Here is a 22611-nt window from a genome sequence, read left to right on the forward strand (position 1 = left end):
ATGGTTGAAAAAAACTTTTAAAGTGACCGAGGACACTGTTCCAATACAGTTTCTATCCAACATCAACTGAACCCTATACTTTATAAAAATAAAAAAATTTAAATTATACTAGTTCAGCTTCTCAATATCACAGAGTTTGTAAAATGATAACCTTTACAGCTAATTGATGTGGAGAGGATGATGATTCACCCGATCGACGTCTTTGCGCCATTATGATACTAGCTGATTAATGTAATGTAAACCCTAGAACCCTTCACTGATGGCTCACGAACACTCCTGGTTTTTAATTAAACTGAAATGCTAACTAGATGCCGCTTGAGAAAAACTCGAACTGATGGCTCACGAACACTAAACTAGGGTTTCACAAGACCGAGCTGCACTCGCATGTCACGAAGGAGGGAGGTATCCTAATGATCGTTTTTTTTTAATATCTAAGTTTTTTAAAAATGTGGTTCGGATGCCTGGGAAATGATGACTGATCAGAGGAGTTGGCGGTAGGATTATATTCGGTAATAAACATCATTTACCTGTACCTTTTGATAAATATAAAATTGTGATACATTTTTTTGATAAATACATTAACTGTAGTACGTCTTTTGATAAATTATCGTAAATTATTTCATCAGGTGCCTCCGTATAAATTACTAGTAAATGATTTTTTTTAAATATCTATTATTATCATAAAATCTTGGTGTGCTAGATGTCACTTCCGTTTCTCCGAGAGAGAGGGGCAATACCGGTTTGACTTTCCAGCGAAGAACCGTGAGAGCGTATTTTCGGATGCGATTTCTTTATCTAGGGTTTTTACATCTAGTTTGTTTATATTCTGATGCTTCTATTCAGATCAGCAATTGCGTGATTCTAATTTCGACGAATTTTCGGCCTGATCTGTTTTTCGCGCCGCGTTTTCCTTCCATTCCTTGCCTTGGAACCTCTGCTTCGAGATCTAAGCGTTTCGCCTTCCGGCATTCGCAGCCCTGCCGTCGTTGCTTCTTCCCTTTTCGTCTGGGGTACTTTCTCAATTAAACCAGTTATCAAAGAGATACTTGTTTTGGAATTAATATGGCAGCGGCCTTTTTTTTTTTGGTCAAAATATGAATAATTTTCGTGCCTTCACAGGTTTCGTTGTCTATTGTTAATTTGATAAAAAAGGATTCCCTTTTTGCAGCTCCCACTTTCTAGATATAGTCGAAGAAAGCTATTCATTTCAGACGCTTTGAAGGAGTGCGAGGGAGGGCAGGTCCTTGGATCGAGGCGGCGAGATGTGTGGGATTTTTGCCTACTTGAATTACAATGTGGCGAGGGAGAGGCGGTACATCCTGGAGGTTCTCTTCAATGGTCTTCGGCGCCTCGAGTACAGGGGCTACGACTCTGCTGGGATCGCCATCGATGCAGATCTCCGTCCGCCAGTGACCAACGAGAAGAAGAGCGACTACGGCAGCGGGGAGGAAGAGATGTTGCCACCGTACGATTCACTGCCGCCCCTCGTCTTCCGTCAGGAGGGCAAAATTGAGTCCCTCGTTAGATCTGTCTACTTTGGTGCGTCGACGTTTCTTCCGTTGCGATCATACTTTCCGGTCTTGCTATAGGTTGCATATAACTTTATTTTATGGTATGCTTCGTTAAAGATTTGATTCTGTTCCCACCTAGAGAATAACGCGGCTCATCTCTGGGGAACCATGTATGCGGTAGTTTAGTTACTTTTGTTGTTTATTTATGTTTTTAATTAGTAGTTAAAATTTGGGTGCTTTCTTCTGAATACAGCGGCACTTTTCTGTTTCTTGCGGCATCAGCCAGCCTTTTAGTTTGTTGAATTGCTATTTTTATTTTTATAAGTTGACTATTGTTTTTCAATTGGAATTTGATTCATTTTTAGTCCATAATTGGCAGGTGATGATCTTATAAAGTTATTGTGAATTAGTTTCAGTAAGCCGTGATTATTGTGTAATATTAGAGGTCCTTTGATATGGCATTGCCAAAGTAAACTATGAAATACTGTTGTTAGACAGCAGTATGTACCATTTAGCTAAATATACTTGGTTCTCACTTAGTTATCCAGAAAGTATGCTAACCAAGAAACCATTCATTAATTTAGTATATTTAATGTTATTCAATGAGTTTTATTCTTGGTTTTAATTCCAATGGGAGAGGGTGACTATGTGCGTGTGTGTGATGGGAGTGGAGATTGGATTCTAAATAAGTGACCATCGTGTGAAAAGAAAAATATATATATGATTCTATGTTGCTAAACAAGGCCTTGGAAGAAATTTCTCAATTTATGGTGTTCCAATGTTAAAAACTTTATAATATCTTTTTTTTTATATCACCAGTAACTAAACATGGTTTTTCCTGACACAAGGTTAGATAAATGATATCTTTTATTTTATTGTTAGCCGTTTAGTATCTACAAACTATGTTGGCACCTAAATAACTTAGGTATTGATATTACCTTCTATACACCTAAATAGCCGGATAAAGTCAAACCCCAAATAATTGGAATACACAACTTGACATTCTTCTTGTTGTAGTTATGCTCGCTTGCTATATATAGATGATATTAGCTCCGGAACACATTTAACACTTCACTGTGGTGGTTGAATCTCTTTTTTCTACTTCTTAACAGTGGTATAAAAGTTGAGATTCTTTTTGTAGAGGTGGATGCAATGGATCTAAATTTAGAACAGTCTTTTCCTGTTCATGCTGGAATTGCTCACACTCGATGGGCTACTCATGGTGTGCCATCTCCAAGAAATAGTCATCCACAATCATCAGATGCATGGAATGAGTTCTTGGTTGTTCACAATGGGATCATAACTAATTATGAGGTTTATTTAGCATTTTATTTTTTTTGCCAGCACTTTGTTGTATTTTATGTTTTTTTTTTCTTTGTCGTTTTTTTAGATCTATGGGCACATTATTCTGTTTTGTTGGCATTCTTCAAGTTGGCTCTTATTAATTTAATTAAAGAAAATATTCGTTACCTATATAGTTGTTGATTGACTAGCGATTTGGATGCTCTAGCTTGACTACATCAAGTATATCATCCACATAAGAAAATTGAAAAAGCTTTATTTATATGCTTATATATCGATGCACTTTTGATATAATATAACTTGTCCTACTGTTTCACTTAATATTTTTTTAGCTTTCTGTCAAAACAATTTTTCTGCCTTGCAAAAATTGTCATAGGAAATTCCACCACTTCCTAGTTCTTCCTTCTTTTTGAGACAATATTTGTGGCTGGCAACTTTTTGCAATATATTGTTGCATAGAGGTCGATGAAGGAACATTAAGTGTACATTCTATCAAATTTTGATACTTTAGATTAAAATATTAGACATGTAATCTTAAATCGGGTAAAAGATTCCTACTTATTTGTAATATTTTTTACATCCTAAAAGCTAAAAGCACAATATAGTTCATGAAGTACACTAATCTTGGTTTATAATAAAAATATAGGTTCATAACTTACTTTATGAATTGTTATGTTTCATTTAAGAAGTGAATTAAAATGGGCACCGAGACATTTTATCATCAACTGCTCAATTGGAAAATATCATCCATCTGCTCTCATTTACTCCATGTCTCAATGACATTAACATGGTTGGAGTGAAGAACATGAAGACAGCAATTATACTACATGAAGAGGAGTGGAATACAACTTTGAGATTTCTTCTCAATCACCATAGATTCCTCCACCCTTACTACTAATTTGTAATGTTGGTGTGACCCGATTTGTTGTTCTTAGTCATTGTTAAAAATTAAACCCAGTTACATCATTGTCCACAGTATTTACATTCTGCAATTTTTTCCTCCATCATCAACAACTTTGAGATTCCACCCTCACCTATTTTCTCCTCATTCTTTGATAATGCTTGAATTTAATTTTTAATTCATTGGATGTAATTTAATTAGTTGTTTTTTTATTGGGTCCGATTTAAGTTTTGATAGCCATTCTTTCACTTTCTTAAGAATCTCATAAAATAAGATCGTCTAATTGTATTAATTTGAGTCGGCTAATCACCATCCTTGCAAATTTTGGTTCATATATATTGGCGTATTTCATTTTGCATTTTTATTGTAACATATTACATGATATATATTGGCAATCATACATTTGCAACCAATATGGGTACTTCTTAGACATGCATTTTTCCCCTTCTATTAAAGTGATCAAAATTAATGGTGTTTTGCAAATTTATTTATTTATCACAATACATGGTTTTTGTTCATTTCCATTGTCATAAGAAAAAAATACATTGTTTTTGTTTGAAAGAACTTCCATGTTCTATTACAATTCTTCAGTTTTTTTGTTTCCAATGTGTCAGGTTCTAAAGGAAACACTTGTTCGTCATGGCTTCACCTTTGAATCAGAAACTGATACAGAAGTTATTCCAAAGCTTGCAAAGTTTGTATTTGATAAAGCTCGTGAGGAAGGTACACCTTAATCTCCTCAGTTGTCTCTGCAAATATGCTAGACGTCTTCAGCTCTCTATATATCATTGCATTTTGGTGAATGGCTATCACTAAAAACTAATATGTTTGCTTCAATATGCACCGTTTGACTTGTAGTTCTTTGTTTAGATTTGATAAAAATCATGTAAAATAAAGAAGCTTTGCTTACTTGCTTACATGGTACAAGAACAATTTTCACTGGTTTCTTCAAATGGCTTTGTTTCAGGTGAACAGACTGTCACATTTAGTCAAGTTGTTACAGAAGTCATGAGACAACTCGAAGGAGCCTTTGCGCTTATATTTAAAAGTGCACACTATCCAAACGAATTGATTGCTTGTACACGTGGTAGCACCTTGATCTTGGGTGTGAAAGTAAGGCTTGAATTTGCTCTTTCTTTTAAGTTGGTGTTTTATAATTCAAGGATGACTTTATTCTATATTCAGTTCTGTTTGTTGTTGTTTTGCATTACTTTTCTAGTTAATAAAGAATAGGATGCAAGACAATCACCAATGTATTAAACTAACGAGGGTGCATTATTTTTTATTTCTTATCACATTCCTCTCAGAATTTGTTAGTAAGAGTTTGTTAAAAGTTTATACGGATGGTGTTTATTAGCATGACTTTCAATTGACAATCTATGGTAAAGGTACAGAGGATCGCTGGAGTTGATCATTAATAAGTATCACGTAGACTAAGGCCCAATATGTGAAATGATGTTCAAGAAACTCACATCTGAAATACATGACATGTGAATTTAGTGGATACAAAGTTTGTTTTGGTATTGATGTCTATACATAATTGTATTAAATGAATCTGTTTAGATTGTATTAGATGTTTGCCATCATTCAAAAACTGGGTTCTAGATTACTTGGTCACAGTAGTTGACTATCTCTAGATTTGGGCACCTAGACTAGAACTTGGGATATCAAACTTATGTCTTGTTAGTATTTCTCAATATAAGCATTGCTACTGTCCATGTTAATGGTAACATGTAGAAGATTCCCCATCGTTGACACCTTCATGCTATTTTGTTGTGCTATACTTTTTTTTTCCACATATTTTCCATTTTACTATTTTAGAATACAACTCTTTGATAATGGAAATGTATTTTTTTCAGGAATTAATTGACGATAAAATTAGAGGAAAGTTATTTCACGATGTAAAAGATCTCACAAAAGATGAGAAGCCCAAAGAGCTCTTTTTCTCTAGTGACTTGTGTGCCATTGTGGAACACACAAAAAAGTACTTGGCTATTGAAGATAATGAGGTTGTACACATAAAGGTAATGCATTCCATTTACCTATTTGTTTGTTGTATTCTTGCTTGACTTCAACTTTACAACTCTCTTGTATTTGTGATTTTAATATTTGTCTTTCTTTTGGAGCAAAAGTTGATATCGCTCACTACACGCGGCCTAGTATCGTCGGCCCCGTGACAAGATACAGGCAGGTAAATCATGGGGGACATTTTGTCCTTTGCATGGGGAGGTCAAGCACCTAATGAGGTACTTTGCACTCGCTGGGAATTGACCCCAAGACCTATTGGAGTAAACACCCATGCAAATACAATTGCGTCAACCTGTGATGGCTAATATTTGTCTTTCTTGTTATTTGTAATGCTGACATCTTCTTTCCAATAAATTAGTTATCATCTTATCTTTTTCTTTATGTGGGCCCCTTAAATCATAAGTTTCTTATTGCAGTTCTTGAACCCATATAAATGTGATGTTTAAAGGAAGTAAAACAGAAATTGCTTCCTTCAGTTTGAAGTGTGCAAATGTGGTTTCTAACTTGTGATAGTTGGATCATATTTCTTGTTTAAATCATGGGCTGCATGATGTGGGTCTTCTACCAAATTAATGCAAGACTAATTAAGTTTCTTGAAATACTACAACTGTATTGCTTTTGTTGTGCTGAGTCCTTTATTATGCCATTTTTTAAAAATGATTTGTCATGATTAATGTTTATCTCTATATCTGATAAGCGAGGTAAGTGGGCATTGGATTCCTATGGTGTGATTAATTTTATTACATCCCAATAACTGATTATGAAAAGATGATCTATCTCCCTTCCGGTGTCAGAATCATCAGAACCACGCTCACTACCACTAAGCAAATAAGAAAACGAGTATTTACTACTTCTCAATCAATTTTTTTCAAGCTTCACTGACCCCCATGTAGTCGGACAGCAATGTTGACATTATGGTGTTTCTTCCAAGATTGTTTTTGGGGTCAAATTTGACGTATTTGAGGCTAGAGTTATTTGTGGTGTACAGGCAACTCATGGTTTTCTTTCCAAGAATATGTTGGTAGCCATTTGGATTTTGCTCGACCAGTTTATGCCCACTTTCCTTATGCTAGATTAAATTTATTTAATCATTTTGACTCTTTTCCCTTCTAATCCTGGCAAGTGTCTGTAATCAATAGAAGCATAAAGTTTTTCAAAAGAAAATTACTGAGTTGTTGCGTTGTTCATATTTATTAGTAAATGATGAAGAAAATAGGTGTTTCTACTGACAGACAGATCCACCAAAGAGAACAAAATAATAGGGTTATCAAGATGGTTGTTCTTGCAGTTTGCGAAACTTAACCATGTTGGCTTACCACTAGATGGTGTGGATCTACTATTTCTTGTTATCTATTACTATTATTGGCCTATCCAAATTTGTTGTGAGGGTACTTGAGAACATCAGTAAGTAAGAGAGATGTTCATTCGAAGCAATGTGGTGTGTGCTTTCTTATGTGAAGAATATGTTGTTTACTTGATTTTTTTTTTCTGCACTGAATACTTCTAAGGTCCATATAGCTAATATCAAAAATAAAATTATAGTTGATGCCATGGAGATATAGATTACTATTTTCTTATTAGATTATAACCAACATTTATGCTTTTTTATGAGTCATACTACATGATACCTTGAACTCTTCCACTTCAAAACTGAGAACAGTAGTTCCTTCGAGACTGGCACTGTGTATGGATTATGTGATTCGAATTGGTGTACTGATGTTTGGTATGTTACAGGATGGTTGTGTATCAATACTGAAGTTTGATTATGGAAAAGAGAAGCCTGCATCTGTACAACGGGCATTATCTGTGCTTGAGATGGAAGTTGAGCAGATAAAGAAAGGAAATTATGATCATTTTATGCAGAAAGAAATACATGAACAACCACATTCATTAACTACTACAATGAGGGGAAGACTTAAAGATAATAGTGTTGTTTTGGGTGGGCTCAAGGAACATCTGAAAACAATAAGACATAGCAGAAGGATCATCTTCATTGGCTGTGGTACAAGTTATAATGCAGCTTTAGCTGCAAGACCATTATTTGAAGAACTGTCTGGTAAATCTTGGTTGGCTTTGTTTTTTATTACAAGGTAAACCATCATCATCGTTTTTTTTTATTGTGAGTTTTCTTTTGAAACAAGGTATCCCTGTGACCATGGAACTGGCAAGTGATTTACAGGACAGACAGGGTCCAATTTATAGGGAAGATACAGCAGTTTTTGTCAGTCAGTCTGGAGAAACTGCTGATACCCTCCTAGCTCTTGAATATGCATTGGCAAATGGGGCATTATGTGTTGGTGTAACAAATACTGTGGGTAGTACATTAGCTAGAAAAACACACTGTGGTATTCACATTAATGCAGGATGTGAGATTGGTGTTGCTAGTACGAAGGTATGAGTCAGCAATTTTCTCTTCCTTGCCACCATGGCATATTTTATATCCTTGATGTTTTCTGTGTTAGGCATACACAAGTCAGATAGTTGCTATGGCTATGATGGCACTGGCTATTGGAGCTGACAGAATATCAACTCAAGCAAGAAGACAAGCTATAGTAGACGACCTTTCAAACCTACCATGTATGTTCTGTCCTGCTTGGCGAGCTGTGCAGGATTATGTCAAGATGTTCAGCAAAAGACTCACCTAGTTCCTTTTCCCCCCCTTGCAGATAAAATTTCAGAGGTTCTGAAACTTGATGGTGAAATGAGGGATCTTGCTGAATCTTTGATAGACACACAGTCTCTCCTTGTGTTTGGAAGAGGATACAACTATGCGACTGCTTTAGAGGGTGCTTTAAAAGTAAAAGAAGTTGCACTCATGCATAGTGAGGGTATGCTTGCTGGTGAAATGAAACATGGTCCACTGGCTTTAGTGGATGAGACACTTCCCATCATTGTCATTGCCACACGTGATGGTTGCTTCAGGTTTATTTGTTTGTCATTTTCTATTGTAATCCTTAGAAAGGGGCCTATTCTCTCTGACTGTTATTTTTTACTTGTCATTAGTAAGCAACAATCAGTAATTCAACAACTTCATGCACGGAAAGGGCGTCTGATAGTAATGTGCTCAGAGGGAGATGCATCATCTGTGAGACCTGTAGAATCTTGCAAAGTTATTGAAGTACCTCAAGTTGCTGATTGCTTACAACCAGTTATTAACATAATTCCATTGCAGGTTAGTCCATAGCTTAAACTTTTTAACTTGTTTTTCTTTGATCTGAATCATTTACTACATTAATTACCATTTATTTTGCCATGCTTGGTGGAGATTTCTTGCTATTTCTGGTTTACATGTTCTTGTTTTTAATTAAATAAGAAATAAAGTTAATTTCTGATAAAATTAACTGGTTAGTCTTTTCTGGTAAAAAATGTGCAAAGAACAAAATTATACTTTTTTTTTTAAATAACTAGAATGTCAGGTGCTCACTGTATTCCATCGCTAATTCCTCAAGTACCAAGTTCCGTCTCACTATAATTTACATTATCAGTAGAATATGGAAAAACTAGTCCATCAATTTACATTATCAAGTACCAAGTTGAAAAGAATTATTTAATTGAATTTTAGTCGTGATAGGTCAATCAATTACCTACCATCAAAGTTGACAGTTACGTACGAGATCTACTGCCCCCTTTTCCATTTGCCGTCTTCTCTGATCAGAATCTTATCTGATTTCTTTCTGTATGGTGTCACGATTCAAGTTTCGATCCATGCTAAAATTAGAGTTGTTTATTTTTTATTTTTGATTCCCTTGTGACCTTAAAAAGTTCATCTACCAACATAAAAAAATGCAATATGTCCCCTGATTGCTTTCCGTAACCTTTAAGGAAAAATGGCGATAAAGAAATGAAACAGAAGATGACCGAAATTAATATGCTAGGTTATCTTTTTTTCTTGTTAAGCCGCATACTGGTCCTCATTTTTCATTTTAGCATACGACCTCATTTGTTAAAATGAAAAATGAGGTCCACTCCTCATATACTGGTCTAATTAGCATCTTGACCTGAGATTTCTTGGTTATTTGCCCTAGGTCTTCCTGATGCAATAAAAGCATTAGTTATGTTCGAATAATGGAGAAATTGATCAAAGTTTAATTATAATAAATTTAAAATATACATGTAGGAAGTTAGTTAACATAGACAACAACAAAAATCAAATCTTATCCCACTAGGTGAGGTCAGTTATATAGATCCTTTTATGCTATTGAACTCTATCTCCTACTATATCATCATATATACTTAAATAAATTTTATCTTATTTTATTATTGATAACTAAGTCTTTTTTAGTTTTCCTCTTTTGATATGTGTGTTTGTCAAAGTTTCGCATCATCTAACTCGAGCATTTATTGGTCATCTAAATATATGTTCGTATCATCTTAAACGAGTCTCTTGGAGTTTTCCCTTAATAGATGCAACTCCGACTTTCTTTCTAATGTTTTCATTTCTTATTCTGTCCATCCTCGTATGCCCACGTCCACCTTAATATTCTCATGTTTGCAACTTCGTCTTCTGCTCATGTGCTTAAGTCATAACCCAATATTTATCCCCATATAATATAGCAGGTTTAACTGCGATTTTATAGAACTTTTCTTTAAGTTTTAGAGGTACTTTACGATCACATAAAACACTTGACGTTCTATTCCATTTCAACCATCCTGCTTGTATTATATGTAAGACATCTCTGCCAATCTCTCAATCATTTTGCAAAAATGATTCTAAATATTTAAAACTTTCGGTTTCGTACAACTCATCATCTATTATGTTAACAATTACCTCATTATGTTTAATATTGCTAAACTTAAATTTCATATATTCTGTCTTTATTTTACTAAGCCTAAACCTTTCTCTTCTATTGTTTTCTGTTTAGTATTTACTCCTTCATGTGTTTCATCTACCAAAATAATATCATCTGCAAACAACATGCACCACGGTACTGTGTCTTAAATGTGTGTATTGAGTTCGCCTATAATTAGTTTAAAAAGATAGGGACTTAGAACTGATCCTTGATGTAACCTTATCTTTATTGGAAATGCTTCAGTTATTTCGCTTGAAGTCTTTACTATGATTATTATATCCTCGTACATATCTTTAATTAGTTCAGTATATGTTACGCTAGCACTTCTCTTTTCTAGAATTCTCCGTATAATTTCTCTTGGACTTTATCATAAACTTTTTCTAAGTAAATGAATACCATGTGTAGATCTTATTTTTGCCCCCAATATTTTTCAATTAGTTATTTAAGAAGATGTGTATAGTTTCTATTGTCGACCTTCTAGACATGAACCTAAATTGATTTTCGGTCACTTTTCCTTAATTTTTTTTTATTACTTTTTCCTAAAGTTTCATGGTATGACTCATTAGTTTAATACCTTTATAGTTTGCACAATTTTGTACATCTCTCTTATTCTTATATAAGGGAACTAGAGTACTTACTCTCTGATCAGACATTTTTTTTTCGTTTTAAATATCATGTTAAATAATTTTGTAAGGTATTCAATACCTTGTTTCTTTAGGTGCTTTCATACCTCTATCGGAATATCATTTGGTCCAATGACTTTTCCATTGTGCATCCATTTAAAACTTTTCTACTTCTGAATTTTGAATTCTACAATAAAAATTTAAATTTTTATACTCATTTGACATATTTAAATTATCTAAGCTAAGTTGGTCACTTAAATCTTCATTAAAAAGTTGATGAAAATATTTCTTCCACCTTTCTTTTATTTCTCCATCATTTACTAGTATTCTATTACATTCATCCTTAATGCATTTTATTTGGATAAGATTTATTGTTTTCCTTTTTCTCATTTTAGCTATTCTATAAATGTTTCTTCACCCTTCTTTTATATCTAATTTTTGATATAATCGTTCAAAAGTTTCATTCTTTGCTTCATTCATTACTTTCTTAGTCTCTTTCGTGGCTATTGTATATCTTTTAAAATTTTTCGAGTTCTTATAAATATATAATTTCTTATAAGCTATTCGTTTTTCCTTCACTTTCTTTTGTATTTTCTCATTCCACCATTAAGATTCCTTATTTAGTGGTGCATATCCCTTTAACTCACCGAGTATACTCTTAGCTACTATTTTCAACTTTGATATCATCGTATCCCATGTTATATTAGAGCCACCATATATTTCACCTAATACTTGCACTTTTGCCTTCTTCTTAAATATATTTTGTTTTCCATCCTTTAATTCTAGGAGTCATATATATTTTCTTTCTATTGATGTTATGCTTGAGGTATATATCCAACATTACCTATAGTTAAACTTTTTCTAGGGATGACTTTATAATCTTTACAAATCTTTTTATTTTTCTTTTTAATTGAAAGTCAATTTGCGATTTATTATTCTCATTTTTGAATGTGACTAAGTGTTTTTCTCTTTTCTTAAATAATATATTAGCTAATATAAGTTCATATGCTATTACAAAATCTAATATAGTTTTTTTGTCTGCATTTCTCGTTCCAAATCTATAACCCCATGTACCTCTCTTATTCCTCATTTTTCACTTCGACATGTCTATTTAGATCACTTCCTATTAAAATAATTTCATTTGGTAGAATTTTTTGTAATACTTCATCCAAGTCGTTCTAAAACCTTGATTTGATAGCTTCATCTAATCCTACTTGCGGTGTATATATGTTAATTTCACTATTATCTTAAGCGTTATAATTCAATCCCTTTTTCTAATTACTCCAACAACTTCATTATTTAACGAACTATCTACAATAATACTCACTCCATTTCTTGCTTTACTCTTTTCTATGTACCATAACTTAAAACCTGAGTCTCTATCATTTTTGCCTTCTCGTCTACCTATTTTGTTTCTTGTACACATAAGATACTAATTCTTTTCCTAATTATCGTATCTACTATCTCCATTGATTTATCAGTGAGGTTTCTTCCATGTTCTTATCTAACCTATGGTGTGAGAATTCTTGCCTATTTAATATTACACTCAAATTCTCATGAAGATGCCGCAGTCCTTGTTGAACGTGAACTCTTGCATATTTAGCACTATACCTAAGTTCTGGAGATATAGCGGTCCTTGTCGAGATGCTACAGTCAGATCCTGCAACGCGTTCCTTCCGGGGAACAACCTAGCATTAACACAATAGTTTAACGTTGGCTGACAACCTAATACAATCTTTCTCCTTTATCTAGGCTTGAGACTGGTTCGTCATGGGGTGAATTAGTGAAAAAAAAGAAAGAATTATGGGGATAATTTGATGAAAGATCTCATAAATTTGATTTTCTATTTCCAATTTCAGCAAACTAGTTTTCATTTTTATTTTTATTTTTGTAAATTGAGAATGGAAACATAAAATTGTAAAAAAATTCAGAGAGTAAATGCAGCCTATGAATCCGAGAGGTACTTCTTGACAACACTGTTGGTGATTAATCATTGATGCAGAAACAAGACCAATTCTTCTTTTTGTATTTGTCAAAGCATAGAAACTTCTGCAAATTCCAATCTAAGATACTTTTTTTAAAGATTTAGAAACTAAAATGCTGAAATTTTTTGCTTGATTTTGATACCATAAAGTTTTTTTTAGCAAGTATGATATATGTCCAAGTGCTTCAAATGAGTCTTTATCCATATTGTATGAACATGTTCTTATCGGTTAATTTCATATTTCAGCTGCTAGCATACCATCTAACAGTTCAGCGTGGCTATGATGTCGATCAACCAAGGAATCTTGCAAAGAGCGTGACGACTCAATGAAGGGGGACATAATTTCTTTCAACTTCTTTTCTCGGACACCATTGCAGAGTGTCATTTTGACGTAGTAGGGATGAGTGTTTTTGGTATAGTTGTAAATTTCGACTCTGAATTATTTACCATCCTCTTCAGTGTTTCTGACATCCTGCGTGTAAAATATGTCGATCGCAATGTAACAGAGTCGTTTGTTCAGTGAAGAATGTGATTTGTTTGGCTTTACTCACTAGTTACGATATAGGTGTCAAATATTAGAAGCGTTTTTATTTTGTAGAATTACATTATGGATGTCAAATGGTAACTATACCAATTGCTCAGAAACCATGATATTCTTCTTCAGCCCAAGTTACTTGAAGTCATCATCAAGGAAGAATTCAATCATTCATCAATCTTAACAAGAACCCGTCAAACTTCGGATGAACCAGGTTTGCTAAATTATTTATTTCTTTTCTAATCGATTTGGTGTTACTTGCTTCTCCATCTTTCTTCCCTGTCAATAGTTTTCAAAAAGATGCTGCTGCAGTCGAGCCCTCAAGCTCCATGATGGCAACACCTCAAAAGGTGAATACGCTCGCGCTCCATGATCTAAGCACAAGTTGTTCCGATAAACAAGGCTGTCTTAAATGGCTGTGTGGCAATGTGCATGAAACTGCTCACCTCGTACCCTTCCAAGGGATAGAATGGAATTCAAATTCCGGCCGTGCCAAAGAGTAGCAGAAACGCATCATCAGCCAATTAACTCAGGCAAGGCAAGCTATAAACATTTCCTCATCCGCTCAAACAATACTTCAACTTTTGCTGCGTGCCTACATTTTGACACCCACATGATTGATTATACGAAGAACTCCAAAGGAAATTAATGGCAACCAATGTACAACATCATCACATGGTTACTTCCTTCACATGATCTCAATCAAAAATGAGGAGAGCATGAAGCTGACAGGTGCCTGCCTTTTTCTTCTTCTTCTTCTTCTCAAACGTAGTCAGTGTTTTAAAAATTCAACAAAAATTGATGAATTTTCATAACTTCTCTGTTTGCTGTTCACCGTTCAATCTGAAATCTTGCGAGTGATTTCCAGCCATATCGACTTAATCTTTGGCAGGTTCATGATTGAAGACACAATCAAAAGGAGAGCAAGTAGCACAAGGCATTCATTGATTGGTATGGTGATGAAGGATTGTTTGAGAGTGGAAGGGATAATATTGGATGAGGTAAGTAATAAGTGCATGGCAAGTGGCGTTGGTAGCGTCCCAAAGAGATAAGAAGGAAGGTATACGATTTATATTTACAATAAATATTGAATGTGACCATGGGAAATTCAGAGAGATGACGAATGGTCTTTGACTTGAAATTTGGCCATTCATTTATTTTTCCTTTTAAACTATACATTACATTGATAAAATACCTGAAGCATGCGCAATGAACATGTAAAATAGGTAAGTATTTATTCTAATAATTGTCATAACTGAAATATATTGTTCATTTAAGACCATCAAAGATCGAAGATGGTTCTATCTATACTCGTAACTATTAATGCCCTTTAAAACACTTCTTATGGCATTTTGAAGGTCATTTTCACTTCGATCTATCAATGGAAGCAATTTAAAAATTTACCTTATATATTAAGTGAAACAAAGATTAAAATATGCTCATGTCTAAATAAAATATAGTAAATCGTTAGTCTTGGAGATCAAAAGGTAAATGAAGAAACAATACACGGTTGCAGCTTGGAGTGAAGTTGATGCTTCTAATTTAGTAGATAAATATAACAACAACAAAAAAAAAAAACAAAATGTTTTTAAAAATTTAAATTAGATAATCTACCAAACTCTTTCTAATGCTGAAAATGGTTTCTTCAAATATGACATTATGTTGCAATAGGATATATTATAAAAGTTAAATTTCAGCTTTTTTTTATTATTTATTTTGACGAATAAAAATATATCATTCAAACAAGTTTTCACAAAAAATAAAAAAAAGGAGTTTTTAAGGGACAATTTTCCTTTCATTGTTAAGTGTAATTTTTTTTAGTATTTTGAAAATTAAAAAGGGTTATTTTAGGATGAACAAATCCCTTCCTTTTTTTCCTTTTCTGCGGGCGGAGCTTATATCTCTTCTCGCCCTTTTCTGTCCAGCTCTACCGTCGCGGCCTTCTCTTCTCTACGCTGCTCTGCTCTTGTTCCTCCGATTTGCCTCTTCTTTGATCTCAGATAACTTCTCCGGTGGGTTAGGTCAATCTCCTGCCGGAAATTTACCTTCGAAGTGAGTACTTCTGTCTCTGTCTGTCTCTCTCTCTAGCTTTGTCTGTCTGCACGAATTTGTTCGAGCTTTCTGGGTAACGCACATTTGTTCTTTGTTTCTGGAGTTGGTTAGTTCGACCACTTTCGTGTTTGTTACTCGAGCTGCTTTCTGACGAGCTCTTTGTCAGTTTTGGATCTCAAATTCGAGCTTTGGGATAGTTGTTTCCGTTTAGCGTTTTATGCCTCTCTTCAATTTTCCTGTCGAAAGGTTCTTTCTTTCTTAAATTTGAGGATTTGATGCGATTTGAGTTTAAATTTTGCGGAAAGCGGCGGATTTTAGAGGATTGGTCATTGTTGATTCGTTTAATCTCGCCTTATGCTAGTGGTTTGTTTACTGATCCGTTTTAGGGAAATTTTGTTTTGTGTTCTAAGTTAATGTTCTTGACTTCTTTTCTTTTGCGTTTAAGAGTAGATCCTTTAGCGCTAGCGGCACCAGTTTTTGTTGCTCGTCTAGGTTTTGTTGGAGAAAGTATTGGGCCCAAGATTGTTGGTTTTTATTCTTTGCTAGCTCAGCGTTCTCTCTGATTCAGCCTAAAATTCAATTTTGGACTTGTTAATGATAACTAATTTTACCATTCGGCTTTCTTTCTGGCTGTGCATTCTTTGAAATGTGTTTTGGTTGCCTGGATGGAATTCTAGACCTGTGTATTAATGTTTGATAGATTTTGCAAAAAATAAAAAATATTGCTTTACAAAGCTAACTAGATTGGCTTTGCATCTTTGCCCTTTCTGTTTCCTTGTTGATATATTTAAATTTTCTCTTCTTGTTATTTTAGATAATGTCTAGATATATTACAGGTGGAATTTTTTTTTCCTCATGATTTTGTTCATTTTCTTGGTAGATTTGTTGCTTCAGCTTTCTGTTTCGTTATATTTCACACTGTTTAAATGATTTAGTGTTTCCTCATTTACTATGCACTTTCGTTACTGGTAGTATTCAAACATCTATAACTTCTTGTATTTAGGTTACGGAAAATGAATCAGATGCAAAATGAGAGCGGGGAAACAAGAATTCAAGAGGACCTTAATGATTCACCATCTATTGAAGAAGGCAGCAGCTTGAGTTCACTAAGTGGAGGAAATCGGGTTATGAAGAAGGGACCTTGGACAACTGCAGAGGATGCAATTTTGTTGAATTATGTTAAGAAATATGGTGAAGGAAATTGGAATGCTGTTCAGAAGCACACAAGTCTCTCTCGATGTGGCAAAAGTTGTCGTCTACGATGGGCTAATCATCTCAGGCCAAATTTAAAGAAAGGTGCCTTCACACCGGAGGAGGAACAACTGATAATTGAACTCCATGCTAAAATGGGAAACAAATGGGCTCGTATGGCTGCACTTGTAAGTCGTCAGATTCTTTCTGATATGGCAGGTTTCTTGTTTCTGCGTCTTATTAATATATTAGTTCATTGCCACCATTTCCTAATGCTTTGACCTTGAAAGCTTTTTGATTGATAGCTTTTTGATTGATATTCTCAGGATAACTTATACTGACATACCTTAGATTAATGGAGACCTACCTTTTCCTCAAGTACTGCACTAACAATTGTAGAGTTTAGAATTTAATTTATGATAATTTTAAATTGTGCAAACTTATGCTGTACCATTTTGTATTCTATATTATTTTTGAATTCCATGGTATTGCTTTTAGATGAATTCGACCTTAAGCTTAAAATAATATATCCTTTTAGTATGTCAAGTTTTGTGTATGTTTTACTGCATTCTCTAGATCTTTCTTTTATCTACAGGCAGTTTGCATCCTTTTTTTTTTCAAAGTTCACAAGTCCTTACAGTTGCCTTTTCCCCTTTCTTCATGGTTTCTTAAAATGCAAACTCATAAAGTTGTCTCTTATCATATATCATTTTGGAGCCAGTGAGTCACTTGTCAGTGAACTTTTTTTTTGGTTCTTAATATTAAATGAAATATAAAATCAATATTTACATATCATGGAATTACACCTTTCATGTGACTTCTTTTCCTAGTACAACTACTTTTGTGCGTATGCATTTTTTTTAATGAGGTAGACTTGCCAAGTAGAACAACATTATTAGTTCTTCATTAGTGGATATCATCATGAATTTATTTATGCTTTACATGACAACTTATCCATAACTCATAGAAAATGATGTTTGAAGAAGTATAAAACCAATAGTGGCACTAACAATTGACATATAGGTAGATGATAATGGAGGAACTTTATCTAATCATAGTTGGCAAGTGAACACTATTAGATTGTGCCTTGCAAATATGTCCTCAATATCATAGTTGTCAAAATCAACCAATCTTAATACAAATAAACTGAGTTGAATCAGGATCAATAAAACGTGATCATTTTTCTAAATAAAACAACCATTCAGTATTTTTTTTTATCAGAATCACTTTCATCTTTGCCAAAATTGGTTGCAATTGTGTTACAGGAAAGTGAATCTACCAAGCTATCACCTGATTCCACAATACAGAGTCACAACAGAAAATTAGAAACAAGAAGGAAGAAATGATCAAAAGGAGAATTAGGAGAGAGGACCCACCAATTTGCAAAACTCGGAGAGAAAACTGTTAGTTTTTGTCATTTGAGTCTCAAAAGTGGGCAAAGGGATAGCAAGTAGATGGACATTGGGCAAAGGAATGCAGATCATCAAAGAGTTGTAGCAGAAGTAGGATCCTCTCTCTCTCTCTCTCTCTCTCATTGTTGATCAAGAGGTTGAATCACCCTTTATGAATCAAAGTTGGTGCACCTAGAAAGTGAAATGAATTGACACTTTATTTTTACCTCCTGTGGTATAAATAGTATACCACACACCTTATCTACAATTGAGAATACCCTCCTCCAACATAACTAGAGGTTAAACACAAATAATAGAAAAATCAATGCAAGAGTAATAGGACAGTTCAGTCTAATCCAACATCCACTGAGAAAATTCAATTTTAGGTGCAACATCCACTAACTTAAATCCAACATATGAACCAACGAGATACTGTGTTTGGCACAAACAGGATTTGAACCTGGGATTTTATGCTCTGAGATCAATTTAGAAATGATTGACTAATCATTAATATCAGAAGCTGAAGCTATTAGGAAGAAAACCGACCTATACATTTATATACTTTTTAACTGGAACCATCTTGTTATTGCATTTTACTAATAATTTACACAATGCTCTTTGGGTATATGTTTACCCTTTTGTGTATTACTTAAAACTTAGTATTTTTTAAATAATATCTTACTGAATGAATTTCTTGTCAATCACTTCTTGCTATTATACTCTTTAATGGCAATTATGTAAACTAGTATACAGTACTGTTGCATATCTCTATTTATATATTTATGCCTTCTGTTCTCCTGGACACTTGCATGCTTTATAGATTTATGATTTATCAATGTTTTATGTGCTGTTAGTATCAATTGACTCGCTTGATTAGTTATCTTAATAAAATATCAATATGTCCTGCTTGTTCTACTAAGGAGATCTAATGATATTACAGTATGATGACAGACAGTATTTGCACTTATATATTGCTTCAGGTGCAATTTCAGACAATATTGTTGTCCTCAATGTTGATTTATGTATTGATTTTTGTGGTATATGTCAATTTGGCTTAGGATTTTCTCTTTCAGATATAGTCGTCATTTTTAAAATCTGCAGTTAATTTTATTTTATTTTTCCAGATGCCTGGTCGAACTGATAATGAAATAAAGAACTACTGGAATACAAGAATAAAAAGACGCCAACGTGCTGGTTTGCCTCTATACCCTCCTAATATATGCTATCAAGTTCCAGAGGAAAATCAGCAATACAAGAATTCCAATGAATATATGTTCAGTGACAAACAGCCCAATGATTGCTTTCAAGGAAGCAATTTTGAAATTCCTGATATTGTACTGAACAACTTCAATGTTAACCATGGGTCTCTATATAATGCTTCGCCTTTCTCAGGTATACAAGTTAATAGTCTACTCAGTCAGAGTTTTGGACCCCAGAACTGTGCCTTGGGAAATTCAACATCGAGTTACATGAAGCACTCCGAAAAGCTATACCCAGCCTTCCCCGGTAGTATCTCTGATGGGCATTCTAGGTTTGAACATATGGTGCTAGAGCCTCCGGGAAAACAACTGACTTCCATATTAGGTTATCCCTGTGATCCTGATCCTAGGAAGAACCTACCAAATTTTGGAGGAGCAATCCCTGGTAGCCATGCCCTTCTAAATGGCATATTCTCTGTTCCTAGTCCTTTTCTTGGGTCTTTGGATTCGGAGCTCCCTTCATTCCAATATACAGAAACTGATGGTAGTTGCTGGCCTCCATGCTCATCCACTCTTGAAGCAACTGATACGTTGGGTGATTCTCCCTCAGCAACTATTTCATTGCAATCTGAGTGTGTTTCACCAAGGCGAAGTGGTCTACTGGAAGCATTGGTTCACGAAGCACAGACAAAAAGTAACACAAATAAAGAACCATCCATCATACTGAACAATGTGGCTGCACTAGATCTAGAGCTAGAGAGTGTCAATGAGATAAAGTTGGAAAGCCAAAGTAATCCACCTATTTCTTCTTTGAGTCGATCTGCTGGTGTCTTCAGTTCGAGCACCTCTCTGATCAGTGCTGGTTCTGTTGATGAGTTTCCATATCCTAACATTCTTTCAGGTAATCATACTTTATTTCTGCATTGCTTTTCTTCCTTATCATTGTTTACTTTTGCATGGGAATTGATTTATTTTCAGTTTAGTTTCTTTGACTAAGGTCATCAGACAGATAATTATTATATAATTTCTTCAGGTTCAGGCAACATGATCGCAACTGAAAATTTTTCTTGTCATAAAGTTGGGGAGAGAGGCACTTCATTCAAAGTAGATTTCTCAAGGCCGGATTCTATACTCGGATCAGTTTGGCTTGAATATGATTCTTGTCGTGTGAAGGAGCACACTGTCCTGAACGACTCCCTTGCAACATTGCTAGGTCAAGATGTGTGCAGCAACTACAAACCTGTACCTGTACCTGTACCTGTTGGATCATCATCTTCTCTCATGCTGGGAGTTGGACTCGACTCATACCAGTGGAATAAAATGCCTCATGCATGCCAAATGCCTTGATTCCTTTGAGGTCTTATAATGAGATCGTATTTGGTTTATTTCTGTGAGAATAATGCATCGTTTGTATTCCATTACATTTTGTTTCTATTTGGGTTTTACTTGTGGTGGAGAGCTGCTGTTCTGAATGACAGGATGATGACTGTTTTGTTCGTGTGCAGTTTAAATGTCTACAACAACAAATCATAAGACCTGCTATATGAATCTTATTTTGTCATGCCCTTCCATAGCAATAATAATACGTAGTTGGAATGATAAAAGTACAATTAGTTTTTTTTTTAAAAAAAATTGTTTGAGTTTAAGATGATGTTACTATGCTTGTTTGAGGTATTAGTGCAGTGTGTTCTCCTTGGAAACATCTCCAGAGTTCTCTACAACTATTACGGCAACAATTATCTTCAAGGTACCTGTAAGAATGAAATGAACTTTGAAATTCCAATTTCAACTTGTGGATCATAGAACCACAACTATTTTATTTTTTTCTTCTGGCTCTTGCATGGAAAATAGAGAGGAAAAAAATGGTGAATGATTTCTATTTTTTTTCTTGTTTATTTGGATTCAAATTATATTTTCTTACAAATAAGATAAAAGACTTCATCCATTTTTATTGAAATGATAGAATTCTAAAGAAATCAAATTGTTTTAATTTTACTTTCTATCCTCCATTTTCTTCCTAAATAAAAATATAATCTTTTTTCCGCTTTGAAAAGAAACTTCTCTAGAATTTTTTATCCTTTTTTCCTCCCAGTGATTACAAACCATACCTGGTTAAATACATTATTGTCCCTCTTATTTTTTGAGTTTTCCCATTATGTCCTTAAAATATTTTTGTTAGTATTTATATCTCTCCTAAAATATTTTTGTTCCCACATATGTCCTTGCCGTTAACTGGTTTGTGAATATGAAATGGAAGTGACATGTGATCTGCACGTGCTCGTAAAAATCTTAAATTAGAGTCCGATTCCTCATTCATTCGACATAAACTCTAACTCTTGTCTTTAAATCTATTCTTCCCTTTCGTTAAACCCTAGCTCTCCTCTCCGGATAGAATCATCGTTCATTTCAATTCCACTTGCGACCGCCGATTTCTCCCTGATATCGACCGATGAATTAAAGGAGAGAATCTCGTTTGACCTCTATTTGTAAGTATTGATGAAAACTTTTTTCAGATACATTTCATTGCTTTAATTGGCGCTTTTGACAAATATTTATCATTATGTTATTTAATTTTTAATGCATCAGACTTGTTTGAATTAAAATTTTCTTTAATTAATGTACGTGTGGACATGAAGTACACGTGTGATTTCGTAAAATTTTTTAAGAAATCTGTCCCATTCTACTCTTGATGTACTTTTTTTTTTAAGGAACATAGCACTTAACTTTCATGAGTGTATTTACAAATTGAATCATTTTTTAAGAAGTATATATTTATAGTTTCTTAAAAAATTTGACTTTGTTTTTAAATTAAGAAGAATGTAGCTATACTAATCCCATCAGATTATGTTAATGATCTCTAACGTTGAATAATTAACTTTTATATCGATTGAAACATGTTGGTAATATAGCTTGAGTTAAGTGGTAAAATGGTGAGTGGTTTGATTTAATTTCAGTTTGAAAGTTGAATTTTGCGATCTATGCTATATAATTATGATTAATGTTTTCAATGGTTTACTAAAATATAGCAAAAGACACATATTATTTTTGTTGGACAGAACCTGGTGTTTATGAAAGTTGGGAAGAAACTCATTTAAAAGTTAATA

At 34.0% G+C, this 22611-nt stretch overlaps 2 protein-coding genes and 1 long non-coding RNA gene across 4 annotated transcripts; all 3 read left to right on the plus strand.

Moving 5' to 3' along the window:
- The first annotated feature begins 667 nt into the window (after positions 1-667).
- LOC122011887 (glutamine--fructose-6-phosphate aminotransferase [isomerizing] 2-like) lies at positions 668-13685 on the plus strand. Of its 2 annotated transcripts, XM_042568310.1 has the most exons (13): positions 668-762; positions 844-1010; positions 1169-1539; positions 2653-2825; positions 4329-4437; positions 4682-4827; positions 5574-5738; positions 7477-7798; positions 7884-8134; positions 8205-8319; positions 8409-8664; positions 8746-8914; positions 13386-13685. In XM_042568310.1, the coding sequence occupies exons 3-13, from the start codon at positions 1263-1265 to the stop codon at positions 13467-13469; spliced, it is 2067 nt and encodes a 688-aa protein (XP_042424244.1). In that variant the 5' UTR covers positions 668-762; positions 844-1010; positions 1169-1262; the 3' UTR covers positions 13470-13685. The 2 variants fall into 2 exon arrangements, with proteins under 2 accessions (XP_042424244.1, XP_042424243.1); XM_042568309.1 differs by having other exon boundaries at positions 702-1010.
- Positions 13686-14039: 354 nt separating this feature from the next.
- On the plus strand, positions 14040-14897 carry LOC122011888. The gene is made up of 2 exons (XR_006120054.1): positions 14040-14406; positions 14567-14897. It is a non-coding gene; the product is annotated as an uncharacterized LOC122011888 (long non-coding RNA).
- A 660-nt stretch (positions 14898-15557) lies between these two features.
- LOC122012255 (transcription factor GAMYB-like) lies at positions 15558-21111 on the plus strand. Its single transcript, XM_042568733.1, has 4 exons — positions 15558-15726; positions 16730-17105; positions 19433-20408; positions 20541-21111. The coding sequence occupies exons 2-4, from the start codon at positions 16740-16742 to the stop codon at positions 20852-20854; spliced, it is 1656 nt and encodes a 551-aa protein (XP_042424667.1). The 5' UTR covers positions 15558-15726; positions 16730-16739; the 3' UTR covers positions 20855-21111.
- Positions 21112-22611: the final 1500 nt, after the last annotated feature.

This window comes from Zingiber officinale, chromosome 8A (assembly GCF_018446385.1).
Source record: "Zingiber officinale cultivar Zhangliang chromosome 8A, Zo_v1.1, whole genome shotgun sequence".
Classification (NCBI taxonomy): Eukaryota; Viridiplantae; Streptophyta; class Magnoliopsida; order Zingiberales; family Zingiberaceae; genus Zingiber; species Zingiber officinale.

Bases quoted from the DNA above. Each gene is read 5' to 3' on its own strand.
- LOC122011887 (XM_042568310.1), top strand. From the start codon at position 1,263: ATGTGTGGGATTTTTGCCTACTTGAATTACAATGTGGCGAGGGAGAGG. The intron at 1,540-2,652 runs GTGCGTCGACGT...TTCTTTTTGTAG, and splicing joins CGTTAGATCTGTCTACTTTG to AGGTGGATGCAATGGATCTA. The intron at 5,739-7,476 runs GTAATGCATTCC...GGTATGTTACAG, and splicing joins ATGAGGTTGTACACATAAAG to GATGGTTGTGTATCAATACT.
- LOC122012255 (XM_042568733.1), top strand. From the start codon at position 16,740: ATGAATCAGATGCAAAATGAGAGCGGGGAAACAAGAATTCAAGAGGAC. The intron at 17,106-19,432 runs GTAAGTCGTCAG...TTATTTTTCCAG, and splicing joins GGGCTCGTATGGCTGCACTT to ATGCCTGGTCGAACTGATAA. The intron at 20,409-20,540 runs GTAATCATACTT...TAATTTCTTCAG, and splicing joins ATATCCTAACATTCTTTCAG to GTTCAGGCAACATGATCGCA.